The following is a 15,174-nucleotide window of genomic DNA, read 5'->3' as shown; positions in this document are numbered from 1 at the left end:
CCAGCGGCCTGCCGGCGTGGTAGGCACATTGCCCCAATTGGAGGGGGGCAGAGCCGCTGCCCGCGCCTGCGAGGGAGACTTTGCAACCATACAAGACCAATATAAATATATAGGGGGAAAATTCAATAGCACAACAGTTTCACCAAGTAGAAAGGAACGCGAACAGTATGAAGAGACAAGGAAAGAAAGGACCACAAGCATTGCAGGTCAACTCAACGTTAGAAGAGGTAATAGCTGCAGCAGATGGAATATTAGATAAAGAATTCAGGATATACATGCTTCAGATGATCTGGAGTCTCAAGGAAGACATCAGACAGCAAAATCAGACAATGAAAGATCACTTCAACAATGAATTACATAAACAAATCCAAGAAGCCAAAGATCAACTATACAGGGAAATAGAGGTTATAAAAAACAAACAAACAGAAATCCTAGAAATGCAGGAAGCAATAAGCCAACTTAAAAACTCAATTGAGAATACTACCAGCAGAGTAGAACACTTAGAAGACAGAACATCAGACAATGAAGATAAAGTATTTCAACTTGAAAAGAACATAGACAGCTCAGCAAGACTGTTAAGAAACCATGAGCAGAACATCCAAGAAATATGGGATAACATTAAGAGACCAAATTTAAGAGTCATTGGGATACAGGAAGGGACAGAGTTTCAAACCAAAGGAATGAGCAATGTATTCAATGAAATAATACGAGAAAACTTCCCAGACTTGAATGAGACAGAACCCCAAATCCTAGAAGCCTACAGGACGCCGAATGTGCAAAATCATAAGAGACCCACACCTAGACACATTATAATGAAGATGCCCAACATAGAGAATAAGGAGAGAATTTTAAAAGCTACAAGAGAAAGGAAGCAGATTACATTTAGGGGTAAGCCAATCAGGATAACAGCTGATCTTTCAACACAGACTCTGAAAGCTAGAAGATCCTGGAATAACATATTTCAAACACTGAAAGAAAATGGGTTCCAACCAAGAATTGTGTTTCCAGCAAAATTAAGCTTCAGGATGGAAGATGAAATTAAAACCTTCCACGATAAACAAAAGTTAAAAGAATTTGCAGCTAGAAAACCATCTCTTCAAAACATCCTTGGCAAAACATTACAGGAAGAGGAAATGGAAAATAACAATGAAAACCAACAGTGGGAGGTAGGACACTAAAGGGGGGAAAATAGTCAAAGAGGAAAACAAACCATGTTTAGTAACATAAATAAACAAATATGGCTGGAAGAACAACCCATATCTCAATAATAACCCTAAATGTTAATGGCTTAAACTCACCAATCAAGAGACACAGGCTAGTAGAATGGATCACAAAACAAGACCCAACAATATGCTGCCTACAGGAGACGCATTTGATAGGAACAGACATACATAGGCTGAAGGTGAAAGGTTGGGAAAAATCATATCACTCATATGGACTTCGGAAACAAGCAGGAGTATCCAAACTCATATCAAATAAAATAGATTTCAAGCCATAGTTAATCAAAAGGGATAAAGAGGGACACTACATACTGCTCAAGGGAACCATACACCAACAAGACATAACAATCATAAATATATATGCCCCAAACAATGGTGCAGCTATGTTCATCAAACAAACTCTTCTCAAGTTCAAGAGTCTAATAGACCACCATACAATAATCATGGGAGACTTCAACACACCTCTCTCACCACTGGACAGAGCTTCCAAACAAAAGTTGAATAAGGAAACTATAGAACTCAATAACACAATTAATAACCTAGACTTAATTGACATATATAGAATATACCACCCAACATCAAGCAGTTACACTTTTTTCTCAGCAGCACATGGATCCTTCTCAAAAATAGATTATATATTATGTCACAGGGAAACTCTTAGACAATATAAAGGAGTAGAGATAATACCATGCATCCTATCTGATCATAATGGAATGGAACTGAAAATCAACGATAAAAGAAGGAAGGAAAAAGAATACATCACTTGGAGAATGAACAATAGGTTACTGAATGATCAATGGGTTATAGAAGACATCAAGGAAGAAATTAAAAAATTCTTAGAGATTAATGAAAACACAGACACAACTTATCGGAATCTATGGGACACATTGAAAGCAGTTCTAAGAGGAAAATTCATTGCTTGGAGTTCATTCCTTAAAAAAAGAAAAAACCAACAAATAAATGATCTCATACTTCATCTCAAAATCCTTGAAAAAGAAGAGCAAAACAACAGCAAAAGAAGTAGAAGGCAAGAAATAATTAAAATCAGAGCTGAAATTAATGAAATTGAAACAAAAGAAACAATTGAAAAAATTGACAAAACTAAAAGTTGGTTCTTTGAAAAAATAAACAAAATCGACAGACCCTTAGCCATGCTAGCGAAGAGAAGAAGAGAGAGAACTCAAATTACTAACATACGGGATGAAAGAGGCAATATCACAACAGACACTTCAGAAATACAGAAGATAATCAAAAATTATTTTGAATCCTTATACTCCAATAAATTAGAAGATAGTGAAGGCATAGATAAATTTCTTAAGTCATATGATCTGCCCAGATTGAGTCAGGAGGATATAGACAACCTAAACAGACCCATATCAATTGAGGAAATAGAAGAAACCATCAAAAGACTACCAACTAACAAAATCCCAGGACCGGATGGGTATACAGCAGAGTTTTACAAAACCTTTAAAGAGGAACTAATACCAATACTTTTCAAGCTACTTCCGGAAATAGAAAAAGAGGGAGAACTTCCAAATTCATTCTACGAGGCCAACATCACCCTGATACCTAAACCAGACAAAGACACTTCAAAGAAAGAAAACTACAGACCAATATCTCTAATGAACCTAGATGCAAAAATCCTCAATAAAATTCTGGCCACTCGGATACAAAAACATATCAAAAAAATTGTGCACCATGATCAAGTAGGATTCATCCCTGGGATGCAAGGCTGGTTCAGTATACGGAAATCAATAAATGTTATTCACCACATCAATAGACTTAAAAATAAGAACCATATGATCATCTCGATAGATGCGGAAAGAGCATTCGACAAAGTACAGCATCCCTTTATGTTCAAAACTCTAGAAAAACTAGGAATAACAGGAACATACCTCAATATTGTAAAAGCAATCTATGCTAAGCCTCAGGCTAGCATCATTCTGAATGGAGAAAAATTGAAGGCATTCCCTCTAAAATCTGGAACAAGACAGGGATGCCCCCTCTCACCACTTCTGTTCAACATAGTTCTCGAAACACTGGCCAGAGCAATTAGACAGACGAAAGAAATTAAAGGCATAAAAATAGGAAAAGAAGAACTTAAATTATCACTATTTGCAGATGACATGATTCTATACCTAGCAGACCCAAAAGGGTCTACAAAGAAACTATTAGAGCTAATAAATGAATTCAGCAAAGTGGCAGGATATAAAATCAACACGCATAAATCAAAGGCATTCCTGTATATCAGCGACAAATCCTCTGAAATGGAAATGAGGACAACCACTCCATTCACAATATCTTCAAAAAAAATAAAATACTTGGGAATCAACCTAACAAAAGTGGTGAAAGACTTATACAATGAAAACTACAGAACCCTAAAGAGAGAAATAGAAGAAGATCTTAGAAGATGGAAAAATATACCCTGTTCATGGATAGGCAGAACTAACATCATCAAAATGGCGATATTACCAAAAGTTCTCTATAGGTTTAATGCAATGCCAATCAAAATCCCAACGGCATTTCTTGTAGAAATAGAGAAAGCAATCATGAAATTCATATGGAAAAATAAAAGACCCAGAATAGCAAAAACAATGCTAAGCAGGAAGTGTGAATCAGGCGGTGTAGCGATACCAGACTTCAAACTATACTACAGAGCAATAGTAACAAAAACAGCATGGTACTGGTACCAAAACAGGCGGGTGGACCAATGGTACAGAATAGAGGACACAGAAACCAATCCACAAAACTACAACTACATTATATTTGATAAAGGGGCTAAAAGCATGCAATGGAGGAAGGATAGCATCTTCAACAAATGGTGCTGGGAAAACTGGAAATCCATATGCAACAAAATGAAACTGAATCCCTTTCTCTCGCCATGCACAAAAGTGAATTCAAAATGGATCAAGGAGCTTGATATCAAATCAGAGACACGCCGTCTGATAGAAGAAAAAGTTGGCTACGATCTACATACTGTGGGATCGGGCTCCAAATTCCTCAATAGGACACCCATATCACAAAAGTTAATAACTAGAATCAACAAATGGGACTTACTCAAACTAAAAAGTTTTTTCTCAGCAAAAGATACAATAAGAGAGGTAAATAGAGAGCCTACATCCTGGGAACAAATCTTTACTCCTCACACTTCAGAGCCCTAATATCCAGAGTATACAAAGAACTCCAAAAATTAGACAATAAGATAACAAACAACCCAATCAACAAATGGGCCAAGGACCTGAACAGACACTTCTCAGAGGAGGACATACAATCAATCAACAAGTACATGAAAAAATGCTCACCATCTCTAGCAGTCAGAGAAATGCAAATCAAAACCACCCTAAGATACCATCTCACTCCAGTTAGATTGGCAGCCATTATGAAGTCAAACAACAACAAGTGCTGGCGAGGATGTGGGGAAAAGGGTACACTTGTACATTGCTGGTGGGACTGCAAATTGGTGCAGCCAATTTGGAAAGCAGTATGGAGATTTCTTGGAAAGCTGGGAATGGAGCCACCATTTGACCCAGCTATTCCCCTTCTTGGTCTATTCCCTAAAGACCTAAATAGAGCATGCTACAGGGACACTGCTACATCGATGTTCATAGCAGCACAATTCACAATAGCTAGACTGTGGAACCAACCTAGATGCCCTTCAATGGATGAATGGATAAAAAAAATGTGGCATTTATACACAATGGAGTATTACTCTGCATTAAAAAATGACAAAATCATAGAATTTACAGGGAAATGGATGGCATTAGAGCAGATTATGCTAAGTGAAGCTAGCCAATCCCTAAAAAACAAATGCCAAATGTCTTCTTTGATATAAGGAGAGTAACTAAGAACAGAGTAGGGTCGAAGAGCATGAGAAGAAGATTAACATTAAACAGGGATGAGAGGTGGGAGGGAAAGGGAGAGAGAAGGGAAAATGCATGGAAATGGAAGGAGACCCTCAGGGTTATACAAAAGTACATACAAGAGGAAGTTAGGGGAAGGGGAAAAATAATATAAGGGGGACAAACGAATGTCAGTAGAGGGGGCAGAGAGAGAAGAGGGGAGGGGAGGGCAGGGGAGGGGAGGGGAGGGGAGGGGGGATAGTAGAGGATAGGAAAGGCAGCAGAATACAACAGACACTAGTATGGCAATATGTAAATCAATGGATGTGTAACTGATGTGATTCTGCAATCTGTATATGGGCTAAAAATGGGAGTTCATAACCCACTTGAGTCAAATTGTGAAATATGATATATCAAGAACTATGTAATGTTTTGAACAGCCAACAATAAAAAATTAAAAAAAAAAAGTCAGAATTTCACGGGTTCTCCTACAACCTGCACTTAGGGCCCTAAAATTCATGAATTCCAGTGCCCTGCTTTCTATAAGAAATGACCTTTTGTTTTGTTTTACTTTGTTTTTAGTCAATGACATATAACATGAAATATTTTCTGTTGGATCAAGTAGAGTACATTACTTTATGAAAGGAATTAATGTGGCTATCACTTCCTCTCTCCCATTGTTGTATACTAAAGAATTTGGTCTTTGCCTTAGGTTCCTAGGAGAGACCTTATAAACCCTTGAGATTTCCTAAGGGATAGAAATGGAACCACATACCTAAATTTATGTGAAGGAGTGGTGGTGACTCACTCCTAGATGGTTTCAGGATGAGGACTGGCCATGCTGGAAAGACCAATCATATGACTATAGAGAGTTGGGACTCTGAACCATGTGTTATCAGCTTCTGTCTCCCAATCTGAGAGGGAAAAGTGGCTGGAGATTGAGTTCAATCACATAGCTAATAATTTAATCAATCATGTGTACATAATGAAACCTCATTAAAAATACTGGATCTCCAATCTTGCTTGAGCTCTTTGGTTGGTAATCTTATTCTGATGTGTTGGGAGAGAGATGCATCCTGAAGATACAGAATGTTTGTGTTTAGGACTCTCCTAGACCTTGTGCCATAATCTCTTCTTTGGTTCTGATTTGTGTCCTTTATAATCAAGTACAATAAGTATAGTGATATTCTTGTGAGTCCTTCTAGTGAAGTATGGAATTTGAGGGAGTTGTGGGAAGCCCCCACTTTGCAGCCAGTTGATTGGAAGTACAGATGGCTTGGGGACCTTTGAACTTGTTGCTAATAATTGAAGAACAAGAGTCTTATAGAGTACTTTGCTTGCAAACTTGGATGTCTTCAATAATGCTGGATAGTTGATGTCTGAATTGCACTATATCCTAGTACTCACCAAACACCATTAAGAGAGAGAGAAGAAAAAAAAAAAGAAAGAGAGAGAGAGAGAGAGGGAGAATTTGCTAAAAATTGACAACTCAGTTGTAGTTATAACTAAGGTATTTGGGACACTGGGCCACTTTTTTCTGATTTCCTTTTAAGGATTTTCTTCTGGGACTTGCTGTCGTCTGGTTATCACTACTGATCTTCCTGTCCTCAGTTTCTCTGACTCCTTTGGTACAGTCATTATTCTAAATGCAACCATAATGACACTTGCTGCCCTTCGTGGGCAGGTGAGGCTGTGGTGCACTGAGCTCAAATCAATAGGAATTTTGCTTTTCCTCTGTGCTGTTATCTGCATTGGTGCCTGTGAACTCATCGTTTGGTACTTTAGATACATTAAGTGATGATGATTTGCTTATTTAGTTCTGGTACTGGAGGGAATGCAGAAGGATAGCAACCAAAATGATTGAGGGCCAAAGGGATTTGCCTTAGAGAAAAACAGAGCAGAACCAGATGTTGTTATTTATTGGTTGAATGATCTAAGAAGACTATGGAAACCACTTATAAGCATTTGAGAATTATAATGATAGCAAGAGGTGGGGAGGACGAAAGATGAACAGCAATAGAGGAAGACAGGAGAATGTGATGTGTACTAGTATTGGGCTGTGGAAATCCACTGGAAAGTGTTGGAGAAAATATCATATGAGACCTGAGAAACATGATAAAGGAGATACAGTCAATTTTTCCTTTTCCCTGGTTTTTAGTTCTTCTGGGAAAAGAATGTGTGTTGTGTTATGCTGAGAAAACAACTTTTCTGGTAAGCTTGTCAATCCTACCCAACTTCCCAAAGCTTTGAGATCTATGTCTTATTGTTCTGAGACTCTCCTGCCTTAAATTACTTGGATTACTTGGGGCTGATTTCCGGGTTCTATTTCAGATCTACTGGCTTAGAGTATCTTGGGATGGAATCAGGAAATTAGCAGCATAATTAGTGCATAAGGTGATTAAGAAACTTGGAAACCACTGGAACTCCATGGGGGCCTATGTTTAGTGAGATTGAGATGCCACAGTTTCCCTGGCATAATATACAGAAAGGAATCCAAAGGCTTACTGTGATAGCAATGTTGGGAAGCATTTATTATGTGCAACCCACATACACCCTTCTACCCCTCCATAATATTCCTGGAGAGAGCAGATGGCTTTGCCTTCACGGAGGCATTGAGAATGACATTATTAGGAGCACCTGCAGCTCTTGGATGCACTCTGATGATTGCCTTGTGTAGGCTGAATGTGATATGTGTGGAGATGCTGCTCAGATGGGCTCTCTGGCATCAGTGGAGTGATGAGATCCTGGAATACCAGAGACCAATTGGGTGCAGTTTATATCATGAGGAGCAGTGGGAATGCATTGGGCATCAAAAAGTTTTGACCTGAAGGCATCAAGGTGGTGAATCATGTTTTGTTCCTAGGAATGAAATAGATAGGCCTCTAAAATGTTGCTTGATGTATATGCTGCAGAAAATTGGTGCAAGACCAGGATCAGGCTCAAATTGCCACAATGGAGATTTCTGACTTCTTAGTCAGTTTCCAGACCTGTGCCAGCTTGTGAAGATGGAGCTGATTGATTGAAATGGGATTGGGATCTTTCTGAGGACTTCCTCCCCACCCCCCAGTATGAGTCTCTTTCTGGGATACAGCCTGTGTGTGTGTGTGTGTGTGTCTGTCTGTCTGTCTAAATCAGAGCCATTTTCAAAGCAGAGAATTAAAAAAGAGTGATGGAGTTTATGTCAGGCTCCTGGCTGTGAGATCCCAGAGGCAGACACTCAGAGCCCTTCCCTTGCCTCCCCTTTGGTTCCAGATCCTGTGACCTTTCCTGGGAATGGATGTGGCCATTCTGGAAACCAGCTACTCTGATTTCTGTGACCTTACTGCCCCACCTTTCTGGGCAGTTTTACAAGAAGGCAGAGAGAATTCAGAGGGAGAAGGGTTGATTTGTGCTCATATTTACCAAACTGTGGAAGGTTTGCAGACAGAGATGGTTATTAGGATTATTTCAGAAAAAAATATTTTTATTTCCTACTGTTTTGCCTAGTTTTAAATTTAAAAAAAAAATGAAGACTAAACCAAATAAAAATGAGAAATTCTTAGGGTTGAAAAGGAATGACGATCTTTTCAGCTTCTAACATTATATAAATTCATCTGTTCATTCAGTAAATTTTCATTTAGAATCTAGTGTGTGCTATGCGGGTTGGATATGTTAATGGAAAGAAATTAGCTTCTTACAATCAATAAAAAAATGCTCATAACTTTTGAGTAATACAGCTAGTGAATTTTAGGAAAGTGGTAAATGCCATCACAGAGGCACCTTCAGGGTGAAGTGCAACCTGAGACACTTCTGTTGAGAATTTTTTCCAGGTGGACTGTCATCTTGCCTGGAACTTCTGTGTGCATGTTTCTGCTTATCAAAGCAGTCGATCTAGTTTAATTTTTATTACATTATTATTATTTTTTGGTGGTACTGAGGATTGAACCCAGGGGTGCTTTCCCACTGAAGACAGGGTCTAAGTTGCTGAGGCCAGATCCTCCTGCTGCCTCCTGAGCCAGTGGGATTACAGGTGTGTACTACCATGCCCCACTTTATACAGTTTAAATGTGCAGATGTTTACTAGTTTAAGTGCTAATTCTTTTTATGAGCTAAGTCCTCTTAGTATTTTGTATACTAATGGCTGAAAACTCAAATCCTGAAAGGGTTGGCTGATGTGGTAATTGAGTGAATTGAGCCGGATGGGAGGTTATATTCTTTGACATATAGAATTTTGCATTGTAGGCATATGGGAATACCCTCCTCTTCCAGAAATATACTATCTTCCATTTTTCTTCAAACAGTCATTTTGACTGTCTTTTGATTTCCCATTTGTGATAGTAATATAGGCCCAAGAAACATTGCACTCTCTTTTTACTAAAAGAAAAAATGTGTGTGTGTGTGTGTATGTGTGTGTATGATGATAGATGAATGGCATCAGGTTAGGAATACAGTAGAAATTGGCAGAGACTATGGCAAATTGTGAACATTTGTCTTATTGAAATGGGCACCCAAATATTTCTGCATACCCATATAACCCCAGAGTTGCCAGGTCCAATAACGTTTCAAGGTGAACAGGAAATTTATCCAAATAACCATCTGTTTTGTAAAATATTGGTAAATTTTACAAAGAAAAAAGATATAAAGGTGAAACAAAACAATTTACTGGCTAAACCTGGCTCTTAGACAGCCTGTTTACAATGTTGTTATTGGATCTTACTTTCCCTTTGAGGAGCTACTTAGAGTAAGTGCCTTGCTTCAGTATTTCATTTGTTTGTCATGTTTATTCATACAAAAAATATATTGTGCTACAACCATGAGTGTGTTAGACACTGGGGTTGAGCAATAAATATGACCAAGATCTTCCCCCCAAGAGAACTTGGTATCATTTCTCTCTGTCATTATCCCCAGGTTGAACACCCCCTTCCACAAACCTACCTTCCTGAGATCTCATTACAGAGAGCTTCTCCCTCCTCTACTCCTAGAGCCCTCTTGTGAAGGTGCTCTAGGGTTAAGAAGCACTCTGGAGGTCTCCTGTTCCATGCTGGATTCCACCCACCTTGTCTCTCCTGTCCACAGGTAGAATATTACCGTCTCCAAAATCTTTGCACCTGGTAGTTTCTCCATTGCTAGAATTCTGTCACTATTGCTTATCTGACTAACTGCCTCTCTTGCTCCTAGTATGTGGTCATCCATTTAAAAGCAAATGCCCTATCTTCTCTTTGTATCTCTGGGCCCTGAACCATTCCTGATGTCTAATAGGTGTTTGGTAAGTCTTGTTGGAGTACATTGAAATGAAAAAGAGTTTGACTTGTACATTTCCTGATCTTTTTTTTTTTTTTTTTTTTGCTGGGGATTGAACTCAGGGGCATTCAACCACTGAGCCGCATCCCCAGCCCTATTTTGTATTTTATTTAGAGACAAGGTCTCACTGAGTTGCTTAGCGCCTCGCCATTGCTGAGGCTGGCTTTGAACTCTGGATCCTCCTGCCTTAGCCTCCAGAGCCGCTGGGATTACAGTGTTTGCTACCTTACCCAGCAGTACCCTGTCTTTTTGTTGATGTTTTGGTCTATTTACCCAGGACACACTGAGTCTCTGAGTTGAGGGGAACTAAAAACTCTTGGGCAGTACCAGGTACACTATTTTAATCTGGATTGGCAGCATTTTGTTCTGTTTTACATCCCCTCTTTACTCTTACCACTATTCAGTTTAATCCTATTAAAATTCATAATTTCATCCATTTAAACTCTGTGAATATCAGTCTTCCAGCATATTAGCACTCCTTCCTCAATACAGGTATTTTTATAATCTTGATAAGCATACATATTAGTTTCACTTAAATCTTTGATAAAAATATTGGACAAAGCAAAGATAATATTGGAAAGCTGTGACATACAGAGGAGATCTCAGTCCAAGGAGGCATTGATTTATTACCCACCACTCTTTGTGTTTGCTACAGATCCATCTTAGGCTATCTTCTGGGCAAGGAGATTGCAGGAGATTTTGATAAATGTCTTTGTTAAAATAAAGATGTGATCTATCTATCACACTCCTGCTTCTATTAAATTAGGAGGTTCATCAGTTAAGTCCTCTTTTTGTGAACCCCTGTTGGCTCCCAGAATCAGATCTTCTTTTTTTCGATTCTTGCAAACGGGATATGTCCTAAAAATTTGTTAGCATTTTGTCTCAAGGTAACTTGACTGAAATTTGAAGAATTCATTCTTCATCATTTTAGACTTTTTAATAGATCTTGCCATTTTTATAATTAGCATGGTGAGATGCATTTTTGCCCACACATGATCTTTGAATACTTTTCTGGTTATTTCCTCACGAAAATCCCTAGAAATGAAAATTTTTGTCAAAGAGTATACACTTTTTAAAGGCTTTGATGCAAATTGCCTGTCAGAGATCCAATTTGGATACCCAGAAAATGCCTGTGAGATGCTGTTTTCTCTCGTCATCATCACTGATATGAATGAATTTTAAATGGATAGTTTAGTTGTTCTAGAATGTTCAGTGAGGAATCAGCCTCAGGAGGATGGACTTATAGGAACTGTATCCAACTCTTTGAGAACCACACCTTGGTCTTACCTTCTTACATCTACAGACTGGAGCTTTCTGATTTCTGGCAACTTTGACACTACATGTGGGGTCCTCCTTCCTTGGAATGTGGTGCTGTTCTTGCTTTATTTGAACCTGCCTGTTTCCCTAGTTTACTGCCCATTCCTCTTCCCCTTGTTTGGATTATTTCCCCCCATGCTTCTGTAGAAAGGGTGCTGGTGTGTGCAGGCTCATGGATCTGCCTACACACAGCTGGGTCCAACCTTACATCAATGCCCTTAGTTGAATCCCATATAACAGTCCATGTTTTCCAGGTTTGGTTTTGAATTATGGTTACTTTGTTGGGAGTGGGAGTGAAGGAAGAGTTGATTAGTAACTATGACATTTGGATTCATATGCCCAAATAAAGCTTGAGATGATTAAAATTCTGTAGGTGAAAGCTGTGCATGAATCAAGTCAAGTATTTCGAATATGCATATGTCATCTCTAGAGCTGACTTGTGCAGTCTGGGTGGTTTTGGCAAAGAGGAGTTATTTCTGTAAGAGAAGAAGATCAAGGGCATGTGAAGAATGACCTAGGGTTACTTCTTTTGTAAGATGGACTGGAGACTAAGGGTGTGTATGTTCCTCTAAAACATCTAGACCCTGACCAGTGCATTTTTTTCTATAATCCCATAGACTCAATCATATGTTATGTTACTAAATTTAAAACAACCTTCAGATATCTCTGTTCTGCATTTCTGTCTCATGAAAATATTTTTTTTTTATGATGTTCAATAACTGACTTCCCTTCTCTATGTGGTTCTCTTCTTGTTTCTTTGTCATAGTCTTAATAATCAGATTCTGAGATCTGGGAATCTGCATTAAAAACATCTAGTACAGATTTCTGAAACATTATGGTTTTGCTCATGTTTTTTATTTCAGCTGCAGCTGATAATAGCATGTAATGCCCCCAAGATCCCCCTGTGGGATAGTAATTAGATGATTCTGTCACATGCATAATATGGAAATGTGGTTCCTGGTGGCACCATAGGTGAGAGAACACATTCATGACTGGTTGCAGTGAATGTGGCACAGCACTGTGAACTTGCATTTGAACACTTGGCCACTTTGGAGTAGCTGGCAGTGAGAACAAGAATATTATGAGAGGGGTTCATATCATCCACCAGGTGAAGGAAAACAGGTTGAGCACCTGCTTTTGCTGCCTCAGAGAGGCAAAAGTTTCCTGAAGTGACATTGTATTATAAATGCATTGATTTCTGCAGATAGGACAATTAATTTGGAGATAGTAAAAAAAGTGGTTCATACTCAAATCTATCAAATAATGAAATGTTGGGAGTCATTTAAAAATAATTACTCAAATAGCTTATCTGTATAAATGATAGAGTCTGTCTGCTTTCTTTGTGCTTGTGTTGTGTTTGAAGTTAGTACAGGTTTTTATTTTTTAATTTAATTTTTTTTTTTACAGGCTAAACATATTTTTGACTGGCATGAACCCATTCTACTTTCACGCAGTAAATGTAATTTTACACTGCTTAGTGACCCTCGTGCTGATGTACACCTGTGATAAAACCGTCTTCAAGAATCGTGGACTTGCTTTTGTTACGGCATTACTTTTTGCTGTGCATCCTGTTCACACAGAGGCGGTGAGTATAATTGGAACTCAATGAAATAACAACCAAAACAAATGTATTTGTATGTATCAGCTTAAATGATCTTTTTTTTTCTTCCTTTCAAAACCAGGTGAATTCAAAGCTCTACTGAAGTGTTTATCTCTATATAAAAATCATTCTGCTTGACCACTTTTCTTTTTGAATTTTCAAATAGACTTTTTTTGCACCTTGAGGATTTAACTGCTTTTTAAAATAGCCACTATTATTAGTCCAAGTACTAGTACATGGTTAGTTTTTTTATTTGCAGAAAATTTAAATCCTAATGTGTCTTTAAACAGCAAGGGGCATGTTGAGATACTTGTCATGCTAAGTCATTATTCCTGCCCTATATTTCTGTTTTACTTTTGCTCCCTGTGCTTTATAATATTTGTGAAGCAGAACTTTAAGAGCTGAAGGAGGACCAAAAACAGTTAGAGTGACATCCTTAATGTTAGAAAGAGACTTAGGAGGCTTACCAATTGTTTTCCAAGTTATTTAATAAGGGGTGTAGTTATTTTGTAGTTGTTGAAAAATTTTGTTTTGAAATTATTGATAGTTTAGATCTATGGCACCTTTAAAATATTTACTTAATTATGCACCGTTTGAGGTGGCATTGTTAAACTCCCATACATAGTTTATTTCATGTGCATTGCTGGAGGCAGAGGATGTCTTTCCAAGAGTACATGGCCCCACAGTTTTTTTAAAAGAGTCTTTTGCAGAGCCTTAGCTGGCATCCAGACACTTTCCCAAAGTCGATCTGTGTAAGAACACACCAACAGGGAAGATTGCACATTGGTTCTCTTTTCTTAACTTATTCTCTCACCTGCCCTTCTCTCATTTAGACAAAAATAAGAGCTAGGTGTAGGAGCATGTCTATAATCCCAGTGGCTGGGGAGGCTGAGGCAGGAAGATTTCAAGTTCAAAGCCAGCTTCCACAATTTAGCGAGTCCCTAAGCAACTTAGTGAGACCCTGTCTCAAAATAAAAAAAAATTAAAAAGGGCTGGGGATGTGGCTCAATAGTTAAGCACCCTGAGTTCAATCCCTGGTACCAAAAAGGAAAACAAACAAACAAAAAACCCCCAAATCAGGAATACTGTCATACATCAAAATCTACCATGCCTGAGGCATACATACCCCGAGTTTCCTTCTAAAGGAACAGATCTATTGGGGTCAGGAGGCTTCCTTCAATTAATACATGATACATTGAGGAAAGAACTTGTGATCTCTTCCTGTCTTATATGTTTAGTCAGCTTTTTCGCTGCTGCAACTAAAAGACCTGACATGAACAATTTTGGAAGAATAAAAATTTATTTATGGGTTCACAGTTTCAGAGGTCTCAATCCATAGACAGCAGGCTCCATTCCTAAGGGCTTGAGGTGAGGCAGAAGAATGTTGTGAAGGGAAGCAGGTCACATGATGATCAGAGAGCAGAGAGTGAGATCTCCACTTGCCAGATACAAAAATATATCCCAAAGCCCCTCCCCCAATGCCCCATCTCCTCTAGCCACACCCCACCTGCCTTCAATTAATCCCATTAGGTGATTAATTCACTGGGTTAAGGCTAATCATTTCTCTAAACCTTGCATTGTCTCACACATGAGCTTTTTTAAACACTATATATATATATTTTGTTGTTGTTGTTGTTTGTGGTGGTGGTGGTTTTGGTGGTGGTGGTGGACCTTTATTTATTTATATGCAGTGCTATAAGAGTCAAACCCAGTGCCTCACACATGTTAGGCAAGTGCTGTACCACTGAGCTACAATCTCAGCCCACACATGAGCTTTTGGGGGACACCTCACATCCAAACCATAATGTGTATTTCTATGAAGAATACAACATGGTATTAGAAATACGGATTGGTGGCTCCTGTTGATGTTCTAAGTTCAGAAGTTCAATAATTGTAGAGATGCACAGTAGTATGTTTA

The 15,174-nt window shown here is 38.5% G+C and overlaps 1 protein-coding gene across 1 annotated transcript in view; it reads left to right on the top strand.

The window, feature by feature from the left end:
• Tmtc1 (transmembrane O-mannosyltransferase targeting cadherins 1) overlaps positions 1-15,174 on the top strand; it is a 268,042-nt gene that overhangs the window by 9,708 nt on the left and 243,160 nt on the right. Inside the window, exon 2 of the mRNA XM_046435417.2 lies at positions 13,064-13,241. Coding sequence (XP_046291373.1) covers positions 13,064-13,241 — 178 coding nt within the window. The remainder of the gene's footprint in view (positions 1-13,063; positions 13,242-15,174) is intronic.

The sequence above is a fragment of the Marmota monax genome, unplaced genomic scaffold (genome assembly GCF_021218885.2).
Source record: "Marmota monax isolate L192 unplaced genomic scaffold, Marmota_monax_Labrador192_F-V1.1 WCK01_AAM20220418_F8-fsc00012, whole genome shotgun sequence".
Lineage (NCBI taxonomy): Eukaryota > Metazoa > Chordata > Mammalia > Rodentia > Sciuridae > Marmota > Marmota monax.
Note: the sequence above shows the minus strand (reverse complement) of the source record. Positions and strands in the feature narration are given on the sequence as shown.